The sequence below is a fragment of the Ammodytes marinus genome (assembly GCF_949987685.1).
Source record: "Ammodytes marinus genome assembly, chromosome: 3".
Classification (NCBI taxonomy): domain Eukaryota; kingdom Metazoa; phylum Chordata; class Actinopteri; order Uranoscopiformes; family Ammodytidae; genus Ammodytes; species Ammodytes marinus.
Window position 1 is genome coordinate 3,961,701 of NC_137232.1, and position 23,379 is coordinate 3,985,079.

A 23,379-nucleotide genomic window follows, 5' to 3' on the forward strand; every position below is an offset into this window, starting at 1 on the left:
AATCATACAGAGAAAAAAAAGGAACTCCCTCTGAATAGAATAGTGTGACTGTAGCTAATGACGGTGTGACCTCACATACGAGTAGCCATTGGGTTATGTACCTAGCTCCAACACCTTTCGGCCCACAGACTTTCACACACTGTCCTAATAGACACATGGGTTCTTCAGCAGACACGGACAGGACTCATGTGATTCTGACTTCAACTGTAGATAGAGGATTGCCCAAACACTAACAAAAATAAAAATAAACTTGGCTTGCTTCTATGATGCCAGATCGTACTACAGCATCTCCTCTTCCTTGTGAGTATACTGTATAATGTGTGTCTCTTTTCTTCCCTTATCTCTCCAAGGCAGTAGTGCTGCATGTTGCGAGGGGCTGAGTGCTGCCAGTATAGCTGCTTACAGATGGACAGGTGGAGATAGTGACCATGAAGTGGCGCCACCGCTGCCTTTTATCATCCCCCGTCCTGGAGGCTCCGGTCTGGGGCTGACCTCGGCCCTTCCTCTCCCCTTCCTATTTCCATTCCCTACATACTGCATTTTTAATCAGCCTGGGTCATCCAATATAGAGCCACGAGACCGGAGAGCACGGCCTGTCAGTCAAGTGCCGCCACCTCCTCCTCGCCTTCCACCACCTTTTCTAGAGACATATTTTGTTAGGGGAAAATAAGCCAAGAGGATCATTTAGATAAGATTCCTCACACCCCTATTCTTACACTCTTCAATAGCTCTGTGGATTGGCATCACGGTGTGTAGGGCATCGCGATACATGTGTCACAATACCATCTGTCACGATACAGTGCGAGGTAATGCATAAGGATTGCAATATTCCACATACAGCGGTGGCCAAATCTATTAGAATACTTCGATTTTTTATTTTTTTTTATTGGCCATTAAAATACCAATAAAACAAATGAAATATCAACAACGTGATTATTATGCTCTATGAAACCTATTGAACCATGATAAAGAGATGTAGGTCGTTTTCCTTACTAGGCCCATTACACACAAGCACTGCAAAGTACACTTTAGACCACCATGATGCCACCAATTCACATCAGAAACAAAAGGTCACCACAATGACTAATGGTGCAACAGTGTCTTCAAGAACTGTGTGCAATGTAAAGCAGGGCCTAGATGGCACAATGTGTTCTTCCGAGTCAGACTAGTGTAGTGTATTCATTTTCCACTGCAGTGGCCACAATCTTTATGCTCAGCCGACGAGAGGCGGCTGAGCATAAAGAGACCAGGCCTGTATGGATGTGCTTGTAAATTCATCCTAAGGTCAAATCAACTCTTTCTCCTGGATCACTTCTCTGTTACTCTGCCAAGCCCTGGAGGAAAGCGGCCGAGAGAGAGGGGGCTGGCATGCTGAGAAACAACAGGGTGTAGGGAGTGTGTGCTCGGGTGCAAAGTGCAGAAATGGAAGGTGGCACTCGGGAGAGCAACTCTCTTCCATGTCGGTGGTGTGTATAGGGCCTCTTCATACCCAGAGGGAAAATGGCAGGAGCTCAAGAAGTGGGTAGAGGGGCTGAACAATTATGTTTATAGCATCTTGACCTCGAAAATCTGTTCACACTTGGGTTGGTTTGTTTGGGGGGGAATAAAGAGATACGGCGGTGTTAGCTGGATATCGCTAATTGGATGTAAATGTTAATGCAATGAATCTCTCATTATGCGGCCAGTTCCACTGCCCATCGCTGGCAGAGGGAGAGGTGGAGGAAGCTGACGCCCATGCCCGTCACTCCAACGTGTCCTCATTGCTCTGACACTAGGAGAGGACCATTAGCACTAATTTGAGGAAAGTCTCCTACCAGTTAGACCTGGAGCACGGCAGAAAGTCAACGGAGATGAATGGGGAGATTAGGGGCTAAACACAGCCACTACTTTGCCCTGGAGCTGCCGCGAGAAGCTAATTACAGATTTTGTGTGTTTATAATTATGGAGTGGAGCTGAAAACGCCAGCCTATTCCAGGGGGTGGATTGATTCCGTGTGTGGCCATCCATGTGCACTCACATTTGCTTTTTGCTGAAAATTGGCCTTTCAGAGAGGGGGCAAACTAAAGTGCTCACTGCTCTGTACTTGTTATTGAATTAAGAGTGTTTAGGGTGTCAGCTAATTGGTCTGAGTTCGGCGTCTTGTAGCATTCTGCTAGCATGTCCCGAGGGCCGGCTAAAGGATATACTGTATATATATATATATTATATATATATATATATATATATATATATATATATATATATATATATATATATATATATATATATATATATATATATATATATATATATATATATATATATATATATATATATATATATATATATATATATATATATATATATATATATATATATAAATATATATATATTTATATATATCCAAGGTGCAGAATAAGGAATGGTATAAATGGTGGAAGTATCTTTTCTCTGAAGTCTTTGAGAAAAGGGAATGTTATGGCTGCTGAGCGGAGGGGTCTGTCCCCAGCATGTGGTACTAATAAGAGGCAGAAGACTGGCTTTCAACACAGTCAACATGGAAAATCAGCAGGGATTAGGGGTCAACCCCTCCACTAATAACACATACAGTACATACAGAAAACATACATGCTCCTCTTAGCCCGTGTAACCAAAACATAAAGAGAGCTATATGTTATGATGTGTGTGTGTGCAATACACAAACATAGCACACATAAGTCCAGACAAAGACACAAATAGCATCAATGCAATTGGTAGTTAAACATTATTTTGTAGTAAATCAGTATGTTTTGCAAATAATAATACTTAATTATACAATGGCATATTAGAACGACAGGAAAGAAGGACTTATGATAGAGCATGTTATTCAATTACATTTTAAACTCAATTTCCTTTCAAATAAATTAGCTCGGATTATAAATTTGAAGGACGCACAGAGAGAGAGGAGAGTAAGAGTAAGTTTGTATATCTATATCAGAAAGTGACGGTATGTCACGCGTGTTTACCGGCACGCTCCATTCTGTGTTCAACATTGTCTTTCTTGATATTACTCTTCAAGTTTGACTCGTAGTGGCTTTAAGATCTTAACGCTCCAAGGCTGCTTCTCTCTTCCATCCTGACTATGTTTCTGTCACACAAACAATTAAAACATAGATCTAGAGTGACCTTAGTGCATATGCAGTTTAGTTACAGTATCTCACAAAAGTGAGTACACCCCTAACATTTCTTCAAATATTTCATTATATCTTTCCATGCGACAACACTGAATAAATGACACTTTGATACAATGTCAAGTAGTCAGTGTACAGCTTGTATAACAGTGTAAATTGACTGTCCCCTCAAAATAACTCGACACACAGCCATTAATGTCTAAACTGTTGGCAACAAAAGTGAGTACACCCCTAAGAAAATTTTTCCAAATTGGGCCCAAAGTGTCAATATTTAGTTTTGCCAACATTATTTTCTAGCACTGCCTTAACCCTCTTGGGCATGTAGTTCACTAGAGCTTCACAGGTTGCAACTGGAACCCTCTTCTACCCATTCATGACGACATCAAGGAGCTGGTGGATATTAGAGTCCTTGCGCTCCTCCACCTTCTGTTTGAGGATGCCCCAAAGATGCTCAATAGGGTTTAAGACTGGAGACATGCTTGGCCAGTCCATAACCTTTACCCTCAGTTTCTTTAGCAAGCCAGTGGTCGTTCGGAGGGGTGTTTGGGGTCGTTATCATGTTGCAGTACTGCCCTGCGGCCCAGTTTATGAAGGGAGGGGATCATGCTCTGCTTCAGTATGTCACAGTACATGTTAGAATTCAATGAACTGTAGATCCCCAGTGCTGGCAGCACTCATGCAGCCCCAGACCATGACACTCCAACCACCATGCTTGACTCTAGGCAAGACACACTTGTCTTTGTACTCCTCACCTGGTTGCCGCTCCACACTCTTAACACCATCTGAACCAAATAAATGTATTTTGGTCTCATCAGACCACAGGACATGGTTGCAGTAATCCATGTCCGTAGTCTGTTTGTCTTCAGCAAACTTTTTGTGGGGTTTCTTTTGCATCATCTTTAGAATAGGCTTCTTTCTGGGATGACAGCCATGCAGACCAGTATGATGTTCTAATGATGCAGAGTGCGGCGTATGGTCTGAGCACTGACATGTTGACCCCCCACCCCTTCAAGCCCTTCAGCAATGCTGGCAGCACTCATACGTCTATTTTCTAAAGCCAACCTCTGTGTACGACGCTGACCACGTGCACTCAACCTTCGTAAACTGGGCCGCAGGGTGGTATTGCAACATGATAACGACCCCAAACACACCTCCAAGACGACCAGTGGCTTGCTAAAAAAGCTGAGGGTAAAGGTTATGGCCTGGCCAAGCATGTCTCCAGACCTAAACCCTATTGAGCATCTTTGGGGCATCCTCAAACAGAAGGTGGAGGAGCGCAAGGTCTTTAATATCCACCAGCTCTGTGATGCTGTCATAAATGGGTGGAAGAGGGTTCCAGTTGCAACCTGTGAAGCTCTAGTGAACTACATGCCCAAGAGGGTTAAGGCAGTGCTGGAAAATAATGGTGGCCACACAAAATATTTACACTTTGGGCCCAATTTGTACATTTTTTCTAAGGGGTGTACTCACTTTTGTTGCCAGCAGTTTAGACATTAATGGCTGTGTGTCGAGTTATTTTGAGGGGACAGTAAATTTACACTGTTATACAAGCTGTACACTGACTACTTTACATTGTATCAAAGTGTCATTTCTTCAGTGTTGTCCCATGGAAAGATATAAAGAAAAATGTGAAGAAATGTGAGGGGTGTACTCACTTTTGTGAGATACTGTAAATGATGTGCCCCTCCCCACCTCCCCCAGTCCGAGCTGGTTAAAGTGGCCCGAGACAGGGATGTTTGGGGTCCCCTGCTAGAGCTGCTGCCCCCCGACCCGACAACGAATAAGTGGATGACGATGGATGGATGGATTGAGAAATAGTTTGCCCTTTGTCACCATACAGTATGAATGCTAATCAAAATCAATTGAGAACTGATGAGGTACCGAGAGCTTTGTACGCGTGTAGCACTATCATACTGTTTCCTCTTCATCAGCATCCCAATAAGCTGAAACCTGAACCACATGTTCACTCCACTGTGAGTTGCCTAGAGTCAATTTGCATTGATTAACATCTTTTCTATTGACTTACTATGCATTTGCGCTTCTCTGTAATGCTATTTTGCATTCAATTAGAACACAACCTGATACTAGCAATACGCTTGTTGGTGTAAACATATGAACAAAACAAGAAAGAAAGAAGAAGAATCAAGTTTTGATTGGCACTTACCAGCCAGAAGATACTGGTAGTACTGCACCAGGTCGGAGGCCAACACCAGGGGGTGGTTGGAGGTGAAGGGTGGCTGCAGCTCATTCCAATGAGGAGTCCTGCTCCAAAAAGACAAATCCACTATTTTGACGTCTGATCATATTAGACATACTTTTGACTTTCTATTCTATTTTATATATACTGTTTTATATTGCACAGACAATTCCTTTGCACTACTTAGTATTTAGAATTGATCTTATGTAAATATTGTTTAGGTTTATCTTGTTTAACTCTATATTTTTTTATTTATTTTATCGTTCCAACTCCACTGTGAGCCAGAGACAAACGCCATTTCAATTCTGATACATGTCTTACATATGTCAGAACTAACAATACAAGACTTTGACTTTGACTAGACCGTTTGCCCTGGGATAGAGTGGTCCACACACAGTGTTACCTGGCTAGAGTCCAGCAGGCCCTGGGACAGGTGTTGAGCTCCAGAGGTGTGTCGTCACTAATCTTCTGTGCCGTGCTTATAGGCCGAGGTTCCAGCACATGCTCCACCAAGGTTCCATAGCAACTGATGATGTACAGCGAGTCGACCACCGACTGCCTGGACTGATCTGTGAAGAATGTGGTAAAAACAAAATACTGCTTCATCCCCCACATAACATGATGACTACATTATGTTGTTGTGGTTGAGCTATCTGGTATTGAAGACATGTTTGGACTGGGCCAATGGGTCGAACCTTTCTCTCTTTTCATGGTTGGATTGGTGAGGAACCAGGAACGAGATGAGGCAAAGATGGCGGCCACACAGAATTCTCCTCCACTGGACTTGCTGGGTGAGATCTGAGGGGGCGGCTTAGCTTTGCTTCAGAAGGGGAAAAAGATTACAATGTTGAAAGAGTTAAATTATTTAAAAAACTGTACATGAGAATGTCAAAGCTACTGCATGTAGTTTATGTACTTTAACCAAAAGAGAACATTTGAAAAGGACATTGCTAGCTCCAAGTTTTATCAAATGACGGCTATGTCAATATTTAGACCACATTGGGGACCACAGTAGGTTCCCTTAAAACTGAAGAAGAGTTTTGCAATGGCAATACTGTAATGTTCCGGATGTGGAATGTCTGGGCTTTAAAACATATAAACCACAGTGGTTTGCATTTTATCTTGCATCGACAAGCTCTAGCATACACACTAATTCAGCTTTTTATTTTTTTTTTATGATATTTTTTGTTGATGCGCACATCCTATAAGTCTATAACCAAAAAGCGGCATATCTAGAACAATATAGGGTCTGGCCACGAGCAATAGACCTTCCCAACTCAAGGGGCGGCACCATTGCATGCATTTCAAATACCATTGCACGCATTTGGATAGCACTACGACCAATCAGAGCAATGTACAAAGTGACATAGTAAGCCCAGTGTGTTTAGAAAACAGCAGGGCTAACTTGTCAATTAAACTTTTGCCGTGGTTGTCGGCAACACAGAAACTTCTTCTTTCTTGCTAATGAAAGACTTGAGTGCCCTCTGTCGAGGCCAAAGCCGGTATAAACTCAAACAACGTGTCCACAGCCATCTTTGTTGTTAACTATCACAACTTTGACAGCATATGCACAGCACTGTTAAGTTACGCCCGCCCCAGAGCCCCATACTTAGGGCTCTTGCCCGCCCATGTCAGATACTGTAGAACAATTTGAGGGATAGCTCCGAATGTTCCGACATGATTAATGAGCTTCAATGGATCGTGTCCAGACCAACAGGCTGAGCAAATTTAAATGTGTCAGCGGCAGGTCTGGATTTCCAGGCTATGTAGGCTGGATATTTGAGCACAATATCAGTAGGTATAACTCAAAGTTATGTATCTTGCTTCAATGACACACCTGCTCCTCCATATAGAAGTGAGCAAGAGACAATTCAGTCACACTGAGTGCACATGACCTAAAGGATATGTTCAATCAATACATCTAATACACTCAATGTAAGGTCACAACAGCAGGCTCCAAACTTCAATTCCTCGATGACTCACTTGGTATTGGCCACAGGGGAGACTTTTTCTGGGGAGCTATTTGGATTATTCAGTATGTCAGGACTGTTTGAGAGGAAGAGGACACAGAACAAGCTTTCAGCTGCAATAGGGCTGCCCCATATGGCAATGATCAGAGAACAGTAGCGAGGCTCTGGTATTATTGTCCGGCCATATAACCAACCTGGACAGTAAAACGTGGTCACAGCAGATCAGGCACGAGGCAGGCTAAGGTCTTGAAGCCTTGCGGCGGTGTCACACACTCCCACAGGGACGCTTAACCTTGACCTCTGGGGAAACCACACTGCTGTGGAAGCCACACACTCACTTCTGTCTATGCTCACATGCTGGGATAAAAGACCAGGCTAAAACAAGAAAGACACTAGTGCAGAGCTACTTTCGTATATCTATTGTGTTACTCTGTATTGCAAGTAATAAAACAATGTGGTAGATGAGCTTATCATTGTCTTAGGGAAGGTTTCTTCAGCAGAACGTTGCACAGGTGTTTTATATTTATGTTGTATATGGAATACATATGAGAGGAAATGGATAGATGCCCAGACCGCTGAAAAAGAGCTCTGTGTAAGAAAACTTTATTAACGTTACAGATAAAATAACTGCTGCGAAGAACCAAGAAACAAGGCCTTTCAACAAAAAAAAAACATAAAGCTTCTTCTACAGGCGTTTCTATAATGTTGGTACTTGAGCCACCTTCAGGTAATAAGTCTTCTTACTGTGGCTGCTGTATGGGTGTAGCATGTTGGGGTATAGGTTTTATTTTATCTTATTTATATATATATGTTTTTAAATAAATTATTGGGTGTGTTCTATGAGGGGAAAAAACATCAACATTGGTAAGGTTATGTTTTTAATTTTATATTTTTACTATTATAATAATTGATATATTTAGCACATGTTCCACTAATACACAAGTGTTCAACATGCAATTTCAAATATTATCAGAACATGGTTTAAAAAGTGTGAAATGTGTCACTTATAAAAGTCCAGACCTCATTGACTTCTCACTTGAAGCCGAGTGTAAAAAATGTCATACACTGTGTAATGCAATGTAACAAAGACTATAGCTTAACAATAATGCGTGTATAAAGGGGCAGACTGTGTGTCCAGCAGTTCAACTAACTTCCATGGTTCTAGGTGCTGAAAGACCTGTTGCTGGCATAACTCTGTTTCTGTGGCGTCCCCTCCAGACTGTCAGCAGCTCATAAATTACTCCCTAGATGCAATGCGATGTTGATGTCTTTGTTTAGCCAATGCCGTGTGAAAGACAGATCAGGGCAAAAAAGGGGGAAGTAGTTGAAGGCAGTCATAAGAAAAGGCCTCTTTACAAGATTCGTGGCTTGTATTTATTAGTGCTGGGTCAAGGGGAGAACACTGAATAACCAAATATTCCAGAAGTAAGCCCTGTGTCTGTGAAAAGGAAGATGGAGGGGGGAGATTAAGTCACACTCAGGATATTGCGTTGGCTAACTCCAGGGTGCCCTTGTCCTCTCCTCCCAAGCTCTTATTTGTTTCTCAGCGCATATCCAGAATATAAAGCATTTAACAGACAGTTCCAGTTGGCTGTGTCCACTATAGCTATGAGGGGATGTTTTTAATACTACAAATATTTTCTCGGAGCCCCTTTCTGTCTCAACAATCCTGGACCAGATCAAGGAAAATAGAATGGGACATAACATAAAACCCTAACCCTAGTGTTCAAGAACCTTCATAATGGCTGGTTAAGTTAGCATATTGTGGGCGGGACCTGATAAGCCTTTGGCTTCTCCTGCCACCGTTTGGACGATAACACAAAGTAATATGTATGAATATGCAAAGAGAAAATTGTGTATAATTGTCCGGAAGAAGAATAATAAATAGATAAATAAATATTAAGTTGTAAGGTAACAGGGGAAATGAGGCATCTGTTAGTGGCAATACACCAAATAACTTTGGTTCATGAATACAGAGAAGGAAAAGTATGCCAGACTTGGGGGGAGTTTCTGCACACTTGGAACTTTTTCTTCTCTGGTGAGGTGTTTAATCGCAGAAAAAGCCTTTGTGTTTCCTATGGCTGGAAAATATGTTAAGCCCCCCTCCCCACCCCCAAGACCCTGTGGTTGACTGGTTTCAATAACCCAGGGAAGACAAATCCTAGTTCAGAGCCGGCTGATGTTGGTTTTTTCGAGGAGTGAGAGCTTAGGGCTGACGCAATATACCACACAGCGAATTACACTGTGTACCAGAAGACAATTCTAACCTCTCCTCATAGTCCTGGATGTTGACTTTGGACATTGGAAGATGAATGCTAAGTTAAAGGGAAAAACACGGTTTAAATCGGACATGTTTTCTTGGAGAATGACACATAGGCAAGAAAGGGACTTTTAAGAGATATTATTTGGAGCCATTGGACCATATTACAAAGTGCATGCACTCATAGGATCACACAGCAGTGGGTTGTGCTTGTAAGTCTGTGATAGAAAACGCTCTTAATATTGGCTCCCTGTTGCAGTCTCATAGCTGATGCACTGGGTTAGGGGCTCTTTGAAGAGGCGCCCAGCCTGCCAACAGGACCAAGGATCACAGCCCAGTTCTCATCTCAGTGACCACTAAAGTGTATTCATCTGTGTTTTGAATCATCCTTTTTCCTCTTGATCTCAGTTGAAGTGGTTAAAACATGTTGAGCTTTCTGCCCCTATTAACAGAGAGGAACAGCTTGCCTCATACAGCTCTCTACATATGGAGGACAATCACTAGCCCCTTTTACACAGAGATTGCGGCATATTGACGGAACAACATCACTCCAATATGCCGGCTTTGCTTGCTTCTGTGTTATTTACACAGAACCAAGCAACGCCGGCCTGCTGGCGCATCAGTAGTCCCTTTTACACAGCGCTCCGGAATGAAAGAGGTGCTTGTAAACAGCGTCAGGTGTGACGTAAACATTTAGCGCCGCGTCGGTCAGCTGCTTTACAACAACAACAATGGCCGGTGAATTGAGAGCAGAAGTGCTGGAGCTTGCAGTAAGAGGGCCGTATTTTACTGTCCCCACGATGTGCCAGTTGATCTCGCTACGCGCTGAGTCCAACATCACTGGGACAGTTAACCAAACTGACTAAATCAATCCGACCGCTTCACCTCTGTGTGTGTGTGTGTGTGTGACAGGTTGGTTGTGAGCGAGTCTCTTTGTGAGGCCAGCGATCTGCCAATCAGACATACACATACACATACACACAGTGTGTGAAGTCACGTTACTGTAGACAGAAATAAAGTGTGGATATACGCTCAGACTTAGGATAATAATAGCGGCGGCGGAATGTGTTAGCAAAACAGTAGCTCTGTGGCTAACAGCTGAGCCGGAGCCTTCAGTCAGCTGAAGCAGACAGTCTAGCGGGGCGAGCAGACTATTCCCCCGTTACTAGGTCGACCTTCAAGCTGAACAAGAGCCCTCCGCTGCGCGTCGGGCTCCTGCTTCAGCTTGTCGGTCTTTATTTCTAGCAAGTGACCCGTTCGCTATACTTTATCCCTTACTTAGCCTAGCCTAGCTTTCCATTGTACAACTTCTCCTGGGCAGAAATAGACTCATACACTCTGCAAAATGAAGCGCGGGGGTTTGGATTGAGCAACGGACCTTATGATCAGCTAGATTATACACCGTTCCTTTTATTTGGTGATTTTTACGGGACATCAGGCCGCCGTGGTTAATGTTAAACACACGTCCTTCAACTGCTAACATGGTCGCATGTTTAGAACGTAGACTATGGAACGTCAAACGCCCCCCTGTTCCGCAACAACAAGCTGGAGCATTTAAACAGAGAGGCGGAACTGATCGTGTCGGGAATCTTACTACCCCCCGAGGTAGTAAAATTCCCGGAACGATCACTCGCACCTTTCTTCCCTCGTTCCGCAACTGTCGCATTTACACAGCAGGGCGGAGGGCCGAAAGGCCGGCATATTCCCGGCTTTCACTGGCTGTGTAAAAGGGGCTACTGTTTGGACCAGTGTTGGCCAACACGCCAATCAATAAACAATACAAAACGTAACCCGATATCAATGAATTATCAAACATAAATATTGTCACAGGAATTGAGAGGAAAGGAAAGGGGGAAGGGGATGTCACTAAAGAAATGGCAAAACTTTTTTTTCCCGTTCTCCCTCCGCAAAATTTCCTTTTGTGTCGCACAAGAGTGGGGATCCATTTTCTTTGCAACTTTAGTCCACCGAAGACGACTACCCACATGTCATTTCCACTTCTAATTTAACAAATGAGGACTCTTGACTAGAGCTAATAGCTTTTTCTCAAGGGCATAATTCAATCTGCGACATCCAGCATCAAAGTCCCCTCACATTACAACATCCAGGGCTAACGTGAGGCGCCTCCGAGGGGGGGAGGGAGGGGTGGGAGTCCAGTGGCAGCCTCCATTTATTTTGAAGTAAACAAATATGAAAGAACTGGCGATCCAGTGACAAAGAGATGTGTGCACGGCTGTCATTTGAACTAATTCTGGACCATGTGGTTCATTCAATATCAGGAAAGAAGCCAATATTAAGACTGGGACCAGGAAAGGAAATATAGACGGAGAGAGAGAGAGAGAGAGAGAGAGAGAGAGAGAGAGAGAGAGAGAGAGAGAGAGAGAGGGCAGTCATGTGGAGGACACATCCTTCAACGTCACATTTATTATTTTACAACAGCCCCTGGAAAGAAAAAGCCTTAGGGCTAAACTAATGATATCCACTGGGGAAACTCAGCGAACATTGGAAAATGGGCATCAAATGTTCAAGGAGAAACTAGGACTTTTTTTTTGTTTTGCCTGTTTCTATTTCCCTAAAATCCCCCTTGTGTGCCATACGAGGCATGTATGAGTTCATTAAAGGGGACGTATGATGCTAAATCTCGGTTTTAAATGTGTATTTCCAAGGTCTAATAGAAAAGGTTTTCATGGTTTATTGTTCAAAAAACCCAATAGTTTTCTACCATTGCCCATTTCTTCATCGCCTTTTCCAGCCTTTTCTACTCTCTATCTCAAAAGGTTGGTTTTGACATCTACCCCCCTTCGCAAAAATCCTAGTCTGCTCTGACTGGTCAGATCTACATGGGCGTGCATGCACCGCCCTGCTCATTTACTCTATACCTACCTACATGGGCATGGCACACGCCCAGCTGTCAGTTTTGTTTACTTTTAGCCAATGCAGCATGGAAACCAATGTAAACATGTTTACCTTCATTTCTACCACAAATATCGGCACACTAACCAGTTCTAAACTAAAAGATGTACAACTGAACCTGTTCAGACAGGAGTCTGAGCTGAAAACTGTGAAAATGGCATCAAGATTTCTGATTTCCCTGACATTATCCTCAGGTAAATACTGTTTAATTATGTCAAAGTCAATAACAGAATATGAGCTAAGTATTTATGCATACACTCTCTAAACTGGTAACAACTGGTTTTACGTTTGTCTTTACAGGTCTGTGGAATGATCTACAGCCCAGTGGAGTGGAAAAAGATTTAGTTGTGAACCGATGCTGAGTTGACATGTAAAAATGTACATTAACCATAATGGAAAATAATGTATCCTGAATCATGTCAAGATTCACTGGAAAGGCATTATCTTTTGTAAAATGTATGGTTGAAATAATTATGCTTTAGGTTTGTCAGAGCTGCAAATGATCTGACACCATTTCAATATCTAGTAGATAATGTATCATTTGTATTGTGATCACTCATTCATAATACAGTTTTACTGTTAAAACATATATTGTGTTGCTTACTGTCACTGTTTGCTACCTGTAGTAAAGGATTACTTGAAATTCACATTTTCATAGTCAGGATGTTGGACTAAATTTCTGACCGCATATATTTATACATTTTTCATTACAACCCTTTATCTCGCTGAAGATTTTCTCTGATAAAACAGTATCATTACATTTTAAAAAGACCAAAAACATCCTTAAAAATAAAGCAGTTTATTCATAGCCAGTGGAATGAAAATATGAAGTGTACATATCAAACAGAAGCAAAGCCATAACTTGTATGTAACTGTCCAGTTGTTGTTGGGCCCTGAAGAAGACCACCTGTCCCACCCAGTGAACACGTCCTCCTCTGATGGAACAGATAGTGTGACGGTCCTGGTTGGTCAACTGACAGCTCCTCAAACACAGGCTCCGTCACTCAGATACCTGTAAAACATGGCACATTCAATGTTACATCATGTAGCCTAGCTGACATGTACAGTATAGGCCTACATCATACATCTGTTATGGCAAAGCTACAAACTGATGACAATATATTTTTTCTGAGTGATACTGTGTGCTGTTTGAAATACAGGTGAAACTCGAACAATTTGAATATTATGAAAAAGTAAATTTATTTTAGTAATTCAACTTAAAATGTGAAAATAATATATTATAAAGATTTGTTACATGCAAAGTGAGATATCTCAAGCCTTTATTTGTTATAATGTTGACTAATATGGCTTACAGCTTATGAATTTGAATACCACATGAAATCAATAAAGAAGGGATTTTAAATAAAGAAATGTCCGCCCTCTATAAAGTATAATCATGCAGTACTCATTACTTGGTTTGGGCCCCTTTTGCATGAATTATTGTCTCAATTCCAATTCATTGTCCATGATATTCTAATAATATGAGTATCACCTGTATTTCGGACAGGAAACAAACACCAATAGGACTACTTACATTTCGGACGGATGGTGTCGCTCAGTCTTCCTGGCACAGTCTCCTCCACACTCCAGTAAAAAGGCTTTGATCACACTAACAGATTGCAAACCTTTGCTGGACATAGCCTAACAAAAAATGAAGTAAATCCATTCAGCCCCGGTCTGCTTCGAGGCTGGGGTGTGATGGTAGCTTGAGGATGAGCTAACACGGCAGCTTGCTTCTACTCTGTTGTTGCATTAGCGAGTGGAGGCTCAGCCAGGTGTGTGTGGTTACCAACGGGGCGTCTTGATTTGTCAATCAACTGCCGAGTTTCTGGTGAGCTTTCCCGTGGGAGTATTTATGTTAATGAAAACAGACCAATTTCGTCATCAGTCGGTGTATTTTGGAACAAACCTTCAAATCCCCCCCTTTTCGAAATAAGCATCCCAGAAGAAACTGACATATTTGTCTTTTTGAAGCTTGTGTGTGCTGGTAGGGACGCCAATAACCTAAAAAGTGTGCCCAAACACCGGAAAAGTCAGTTTTTCATGATAAGTCTTTGAGTATTATCTGCAGTCAGATTGTACAAATAATATTAAATATGTCGGCGTGCCCTCATGCATTTGGTCGGAAAAGGTGAGCTCTCCTGCGAGAAAAACTTTTTTTTAACATGAAAGCTTTGGGGAATGCTCAGTGAACATTTGAGAAGGCATGATACAGCTCATGGTATCCTGAAAGAGGAAATGAAAGAGGGCTCTGTTTGTAAAAATTGTCAGCCAGAAGGCATGCTGAACAGTGAAGGAGAAATTGGTGAGTTGGACTGTCATAGCTCACGTCTCCAAGACATACACCATTAGAGAAACAGTATAGCTTTTAACTGACTCCAATTTGAGCGGAAGGCAGTTATTGTGGAGGGTCAAGAATCCCATGCTAATGATGTGTACCTTTGAAAAGTATACGCTCTGAAATCACTAAGGGGCCATGGATTAAGCAGGAGGAGGATGAAGACAGAAAGAAAGGAAAAAAAACCTTCAATTAAAAAGTATGAGCGACTGCCCACAACAAAAGAGGAAACCCAAGACTCGGGGAAGGCACCACATGCTATTCATTTTGTCAAAGTGAACAGAGTCAGCAGGGAAGGGAGCTGGAGAGAGCAGACAGCCAGGGAGAGGAAAAGTTCACTTGACTGAGTCATTCAATCATCTCTCCATAAGTGACTCTGTCATAATGGGGCTTCTTTTAAAAGCTTGTAAGCATCTGATTTCACCAGGCGGGCGTTGACAAGAGCCTTCGCTTCAGCTCCACTGCCAGAAACAAAAGCTTCCTTGACTATAGGAAGATGTTGTGCCCCTTAAACATCTGATTCTTAATGCAGGGCATTTCAAAATGTAAAAGTTGAAGTCAACACTGTTATAATTAGTTAGGCCATTAAAACCCCTTGCTTTTCCACGTTTTGCTGTTTAAGACCAAATCAGTAAAAAGTGAAGTGAAGGTCATTTTAAGTCCAAATGGAAGCTATGGGAGAAGTTGAATATATACAGTATACGTCCCTTAGCTGCTAAAATGCTAAGGGACAGAAAGCTGCAGAGGAGCTTCAGTAATGGCACTGTGAGAAATGCAAAGGGTTGATTTGGACACTACACCATGAAAAACTGGTTCTAGTAGAAATACAAATCACAATTCCGAACCTGAATGAGCAGAATGTGTGACCTTTAAATCTAAATCTTCATATAGCAGAACTGGTTAGAGTGAAACAAAAGAAACCAGTCTCCAACTTTGTCTGCTTGTAAAATCTTAACAATTAGCTGAAAGAAGATAAAATTATCCGTAAAGCTAAAGGAACACCCTTAACATTATGATGTGGTCATTTCAGCCATTGTTACAACACACCATTTGTTGGTGCAAATTAGTGTTAAATCGTTATTTTAATGAGCATGATTTGTTCTAATTAACTAAACACGTCTGTAAAATACATGTTCCATGGTAGACAACACCCACAGGACACTGTTTTAAATCAACAGCAGCATTTGACAAAGCACAATCACTGCGTGCAAACACACACACACACACACACAAACATCTGATGCAGAGAGCAAAAATGGAACCAAAGCAGGCTAAAAGGAAATTTAAACAACATGTGTTTGTGCACAAAGGCGTTATTCTTGGAAAAACATCATGGAGGGTCTGAATGGAGAGAATAAAAGAAGAGGAGAACACAGAGAAGCTAAAAGAAAGCCCACAGTTAGCAGAGAGGTGCTATGTCACTGCTGTAAACATGTCCCCTGGAACAACAACCTATGATACCCACCTCAAGACATTTATTTTTATACGTCTGTTATTAATTAAAATGTGAAACCATAACTGGTAATACAATATGCGTACTGTATATAAAATCCTAAATCCAACAAAAGTCCTGTGTTCATATTGGTGCTGTAATGGCTTTAACATCACAGGCTGAATCATCATACTACAGCTCAACATACACAGACAAAAAAAACTCTGAAAGGTCTGCCAAAAGCACAACCAAAAGAAGACAAAAAGAAAAAGATGAGAAAAGAACCCCCCCCCCAACCCCCCCGGGGAATGACTGCACAAACTCTGCAGAATGTGTTGAAACTATAGCAGGAAACAAATGAGCGGTAAAGGAGGCGGTGTGTGTGTGTGTGTGTGTGTGCGTATACGGTTGCATGCTGCCGAGGGAGCCGAGGAAAGGGGAGAGGCAAAAAAAACTCACCATGGAGTTTTAATGGCAAAACATCCCGCCCCAAAGAGGTAGGGTCTTCATGAGAAGGGGGTGTGGGGAGGGAGGGAGGGAGTACAGAGATAGACGGAAAAAACATTATTAAACTAGCACACTGTGGAGCAAACACACACACACACACACACACACACACACTTTTCACTTTACATACTTTTTTCGACGTGTCTGTTTAAGTGCACAGCACATGAGGCAGGAAACAGAATGTCCGTGAGCTAAGATGGATTCCAAAAAACCTTGCGGGACCGCTTAGTGATTCATCCAGCTCTGTAAAGTGTGATACCATATATCTGGCAGATACAAGCATGTCCACAGACTTTGATTTTTTCTCCTTCCGTCATCTGTCATGTTTTATTTTGTTGTTCTCCCTGACTTTTTAAAGGGACAGGGTATACTTTATGTGCAGAAACAATGTGTATAGGTCTGAATCTCACTGTACAAAATAACAGAGAAAAACACAATGGGTGATTGTTAAGATTGAGAAAAGAAGAGTATGAAGTTTATCCCATTTGTATAATAACTGGGGACACCAATAAAAATACCAGCGTCGGCCGGGCTTTGTTGAGACAAGGGGATTGTGTGTGTGTGTTTGTGTGCGACTTCTTTTTTTAGTGTGAGTGTGTATTTATGGCGGTGCATTGTCTTGCGTATGTGCATGGCCTGATGGGAAGCGAGGGTGTGGGCAAATGTGTATTCACTGTGATTATGGTAACAACTACACAGTGTATCTTTGTGTGTGTGTGTGTGTGTTTGTGTGTGTGAGTTTGTGTGTGTGTGTGTGTGTGTGTGTGTGTGTGTGTGTGTGTGTGTGTGTGTGTGTGTGTGTGTGTGTGCGTGTGTGTGCGTAAGAGTCATCCCGAGTGTAGCCTCTTTTTTTCTTTCTCTATCTCAGTCAGTTTGTGCGTGTTCCTAATGTTTACAAGACATTAGGAGTGGGAGTGTGTTCCTGTGTTTATGCTGCATGTCCAGAGATAGTGACAGAGCTCCGTAAACAGTTTACAGTAAATAAGCCTTTTCCCCACTGCAATAAAGGTCCGATGAGACTGAACTCTGTCCCCCGCCAGCCAACCCCCCTCCCCGAGTCTCCAACAACACAATCCTGGGCCAACTAAAGCACTCTGCAGGACTTCTTTATTTTATCGCTTTTTTTTTTGTTTGCCGCATCCGCCAGGGGCCCTCCCAACGTTAACAAAAAACACACACACACACACACACACACACACACACACACACACACACACACACACACACACACACACACACACACACACACACACCCCCTTCAATTAGTCTTGGTACATGGATGTGTAGAGAAAAATGTTACTCAGGAGACAGGGGAGCAACTATTTGCCCCGTGATGTCTTACTCCTAGAGTGCAGAGTTGACAAATGGACCATGCTGCTTGGTGTAACGGAGGCCCTGGCTAAACTGCCACTTATCAAAGAGTTGCAGAGGGCGGGCTGGACGGACCTTGAGCGGAGCCTATAGAAACCTGCTGAGACCCCCCCCCCCCCCCCCCCCCCCCCGCAATATGGGCCCCCAGCTGGGTAAATGGATGGACTCCAGTGGGAGAGAGAGCCATGGACAAATGGAGTGACATCTCCACGGGGCTAGCAGAGGCCGAGCGGGCATTGGGGATACCACTTTGAATCCAGCCCTCCTACTTAACCTGGCTGGACTGTAATGTTATCGTGACGGAGTGATGGGAGATAATTGAAGACAAATCCATGAAAAGAAAGTTGAGGAAATAAAACTAAATATCAAGTCAAAGAAGTTACTGTGAGAATTCTGACTCCTTGTGAACTGAGACCTCCATTTTAGAACTCACCTTAATAGACATCCCCTCTATAGAGGTGCCTATTTGTATGCGTGTGTGTATAGAAAAGTTCAGTACATTACAAAGAAATATTGTCAGTCAGCCTTAGTATGCATGTTTCTCAACTAAAATGCTCATTTGCCACAGTCAAGTGATTTGGAGCTCACTTTGGAGTGTTATCCGCAGACTGTTTTGAGCCGTGCTGGTTGTATGGTCAAATTAAAGTCAGACCCAGGGTAGGAAATTAGCAGGGGCTTGAAATGAATTTGGCATTTTGCCCCCTGTAAAATAGAAAATGACTTTGGGGGGGGGGGGGGGGGGGGGGGGTATTCTAACTGGATTGTTATACATTTGCAAAGCCACAGTCGAAAATGGAAAGCTATAGGCATCCATGTTACTTTCATGCACACACAACTATGTATGGGAATGCTGTCTGCATTCAATTGAATTCTAAGCGGTGTTAAAAAGTATTGTATCAGATTCGGAGAACCCTGGCGGTAGGCTGCCACTTATAAGAGGATACAAGGTATGTGCCAAACATTTGATCAAATTGCTCTGGGAATGATCCAAAATGCCCCCCAAATATATTTCACAGAGGCACAAAAAGCCTCTGCTAAAAGAAAAAGTTGATTGTCTCCCCTGCATGATGTGAATGTTATGCTGTCTATGTGTGTGTGTCAAAAGCTTCCACTGCTGACCAGGAAGCTTGAGAAGCCTGAAAATGAGAACAATATGTGACCTTTAAATCAAAATACCATATAGCACACTGGTTGGATTGAAAGAAAAGAATGAGTTCATTTTGGGAATATGGTCTGCCTTTTTAGCTGGCTTGTGACCCAACAGGTTTTATGGAAAGGGTCCCACACAGGTCAGTTGCATGTTGGGAAACATGAGTTAAACATGGGTCAGTGAAGTAAAAGGGCTAGAGGACTGGGATAGTGTGTGCGCGCGCAAGGGTGTGTGTGTGTGTGTGTATGGGTATGCATGGGTGTGTGTGTGCACTTGTGCGTGTGTGTGTGTGTGTGTGTGTGCGGCTGTGTGTGTGTCTGTGTGTGTGGGCATATGTGTGTGTGTTAGTGAGAGCAGGCAGAGGAAGAGAGAGAGGGAGGGACAGGAGTAATCGGCCTGCCAGGGTGCTGACCCCACTCCCGGAACAATCCTTTCACACGTTCCATCTCTTAACCTGTTGGCCCTAAAGGCCGATCCGTTAAAAAAACACAAGAGTAGCAAGTGAGTTGATTTGTGCAAATGCTTTAGAAATGGCTGTCATGTGACACGGGGGCAACTCATTCTCAAAGCCCCTGTTCTCTCTAGCGAGGCTCTCTATAAAGACAATGGCTGCAGCACTATGCCCCGGGCTCTTATAAATGTATTAAAGTAATCTGAGGGACACATCTGTAAGCAGGGTCATAGGGTCCCGTTCATTTTTATCTGAGCTGTTGTCTATCTGGTTACCTCGCCTGCACTCTGTACGCATTTGCTACCGACCATGTGCCCGCATTTTGAAAAACAAATCTCATCTGTCCGGTGTTAAAAAGTCCCGACTTTGTGTGTCGATGGGATAAGTCTGCGATAGATTGTCTTTCTTGTAAATCCCCAAATGTATCACAGGCATTTTTTTTTTGCTGTTAAGATAAATCCGTCCTAACACAACTCTGGGTGAGTGTAGGGGACGAAGTGAGAGTAGACATTCCTTGGGAGCTGGTTGGAGTGCTTGACTATTCCCTCTCTCTTAATCGTTTTCACAGCTTAACTTCTGACAGAGACACATAACCAGAAAGAGAATCTATTTTTTTTTGTGACCAGTGTAATTTGTTTTCTCAAGTCATCTGGGGACAACCCCTCCGCCCAAATATGGTCGGGAGGAAAACCAAGGGGATACTCCTCTCCTGCCCTGGGATATTCCCTGGAGACTTTGAGGCCTAGCAGAAGCTTTGGCTGTGCTCCCCGTGCTAAACTGACCTGGCCTCGTGTGTGGAGGGAGGGGTTATCAGGGCGGATGGGGGGGCCACATCCGACTCTACCTCCCTATGCTTGGATAGGGGGAAAACACCCACATCTAAATGAAGAGGGGAGGGTGGGGGGTCTTTATCTGTACTCGTTGAGCTTTTCTTTAGATCTTAAAATGTAAGACAACTGAAGACAAACAGCAGCATTTTGCACATTGGTGGTCCGCATTAGGGTTGGGATATGCAGTATTACGGTAGCCCCGGGTATTTAAAAATAGCAACAGTATTTCTTCAATAACCGCCATTAAATAATATGCTGTGTAATGTGGCGGTGTATGATTGTAATACATGCCTTAAGAGTGTGTGTCCGTGTCCAGCAGCAACACCAATGGCTGTGTTTGAAGACGCTATAAAAAGGGCAAAGCTATTTAAGGCGAAGCGCTAATTCTCGCTACGCGTCACGTGACAGCCTCTTCTCAGGAGGGACCGTTACAAAGAAAAGATGGCCGACACATAAAAACGAATGACACTGCTGCTTGATTGTGTGAAGCATCTTAAATAGAAGAATGCAGCTTCAAATACTTTACAAGGAAATGATATGCTGTGATTATGTTTGGAACGCAGGTTGTATTGTGTAACATTATGATGTTCAGTATAAATCAGTGACTAGCGAAGGTAAACATCACCGTGATTAGTTTGATGTCATCTTGTTAAATAGAAAACTAAAGTAAAACAAAGTTGTAATAGGTACCGACTGTAATACAGTGGACAGGGGGGAATTTGGGGTAGGTTTAAAGGGATGAAAAATTGAATACCGCTTAAACCTACTCTGCATGCGTGTCAGGGTCTATGAAGGTAATCTTGCAGTTGGCCTGGACACACAAAGCGAGTAAAAGCTTCATCAACATGTCTATGTGCATGTGTTGTTGTTGTGTGTGTTTGTGTGTGTGTGTGTGTGTGTGTGTATGTCTGTGTCACACAAAGACAGCCTGGTAGGGAATGTAGGTTAAGCAGCTGGTGTGTTCTTCTGCCGCCCTGCCAACAGGGATCTGCTCATACAGGTGTAAATACAGCTGCCGGACTCCCCTCTCTCTCTCTATACTATCAAAACACACACACACACACACACACACACACACACACACACACACACACACACACACACACACACACACACACACACACACACACACACACACACACACACACACACACACACACACACACACACACACACACACACACACACACACACACACACACACACGTTAAAAAAGAGAGAGAGGACTGGCTGTACAGACAGACAGATGGTGCCTGGGCACTCCTGTGCAAGTATAGCGTTAAAGCATATGATATCACCCCCCACTCTTGGGGCCAAACCTGCTGCTTCACTCAAGTGTGTGTGTGTGTGTGTGTGTGTGTGTGTGTGTGTGTGTGTGTGTGTGTGTGTGTGTGCGTGTGTGTGAATGTTTTGGGTGAATTGGTGCAGCCGAGTGCATGTTAGGAGCAAGCTGCACAGCTGCATGTCCTGATGCATTAATACTGACGCCTCCTCTGGACTGGATGGATGGATCAAGTATTAGCCACAAGGGCACTGTCCTGAAGAGACATAAAGCAGTTTGGGCTGTAAACTGGATGAAAGTGAGTTTTGATCTCAAAAACAAAAGGTGGATGTTATGTATTTGAGATGCACAGATCCACTATTTTTTGTGTACAATCCCAATACTGGGTTTTGGATATTTGCCGAAGCCGATAATGTCCGATATCATATCATTTAAAAGTTCTCTGTTCAACGGTTTGAATACAGAACAGCATCAGAACTTACATTTTTACATAACTCAATTATTAAATGGTCTATAGCAGATAGCTATGGTCTTAAAATAAAATTTTCTTTCATAGACTATAAAATAAAAAAAAAAAAGACTGGAATTTGGATGGGTATCCAGTCCGATATATCGTGGTGTAGTGGTCAGAGCACCCGCCCATTGAGGCTCAGTCACAGCAGACCCGGGTTAGAATCCAGCCCGGGTCGTTCTCTGCATGTCATTCCCCTCTCTGGACCCATTTCATCTCTGTCTCTACAAACTATCCAATAAAGCAGGGGTATTCAACTAAAATTCAAATAGGTCCAGTTAGAGAAAATGTCCTCAAGCAAAGGTCCGGAACATCATAATGTCTAACTTGCGTTATGATTCAGTGTGATATAGTGAAGTAGCCTAGTAGTTGTATCAACGTCTGCATGTAATTAACAACTGACCAATCAATCAATATAGAAAGAACAATTCAAAAACATTTCAACAATATTTATTCTCACTTTTAAATAATTATAGATATATAATACTGAAGATATATGTATTATTTAAGTGACTCAACTGAAACTAATCTCTTCATAGAGAAGGGCTGCATTTAAAAATAAAATGGTGAAAATAAATATAATAATAATCTTAAAATAAAGAAAATATATGATTCATTTTTGAAAAATTTAATAATTTTGAGAAATATTTTCAATGTATCATTTCTAAACTTCACTATACCTACTATGTTTGTTTAACATGGTAATCTCCCACTTTGTCTAATACTGGATTTTTATTTTGCAATTTTGAAAAGCTCTGAAAAAGTGACATGTCAGAAACTAAACCCCTGTAGGGGGTCTGGGGGTTTCCCCCCCAGTAATTTTTTTTTGTGTTTTTAGAATGTAATCGGAGCATTCTGGGGAAAATAATAAAAGAAAAGGTCAACATTTAATATAGTTAAGATGAATAGAAAAATTAACAAAACAACATAACTTGCTAGCAGCCAGATGCTTAACAACTGGACTGAGGGACAGATGACCACTAGCTTTCGCTAATGTTAGTGGGGGCTACTGCCAAAT

At 42.5% G+C, this 23,379-nt stretch overlaps 1 protein-coding gene across 2 annotated transcripts in view; it reads right to left on the reverse strand.

Annotated features, from left to right (window-relative positions):
* bcas3 (BCAS3 microtubule associated cell migration factor) overlaps nt 1–23,379 on the reverse strand; it is a 382,954-nt gene that overhangs the window by 246,136 nt on the left and 113,439 nt on the right. For both annotated transcript variants that reach the window (XR_013845568.1, XM_080053534.1), the window contains exons 17-19: nt 6,042–6,166; nt 5,750–5,915; nt 5,314–5,411 (exon numbers count right to left, since the gene is read on the reverse strand). Coding sequence is in view for 1 of the 2 variants with exons in the window: in XM_080053534.1 (XP_079909660.1) it covers nt 5,314–5,411; nt 5,750–5,915; nt 6,042–6,166 (389 nt within the window). In the remaining variant the exon portion in view is untranslated. The remainder of the gene's footprint in view (nt 1–5,313; nt 5,412–5,749; nt 5,916–6,041; nt 6,167–23,379) is intronic.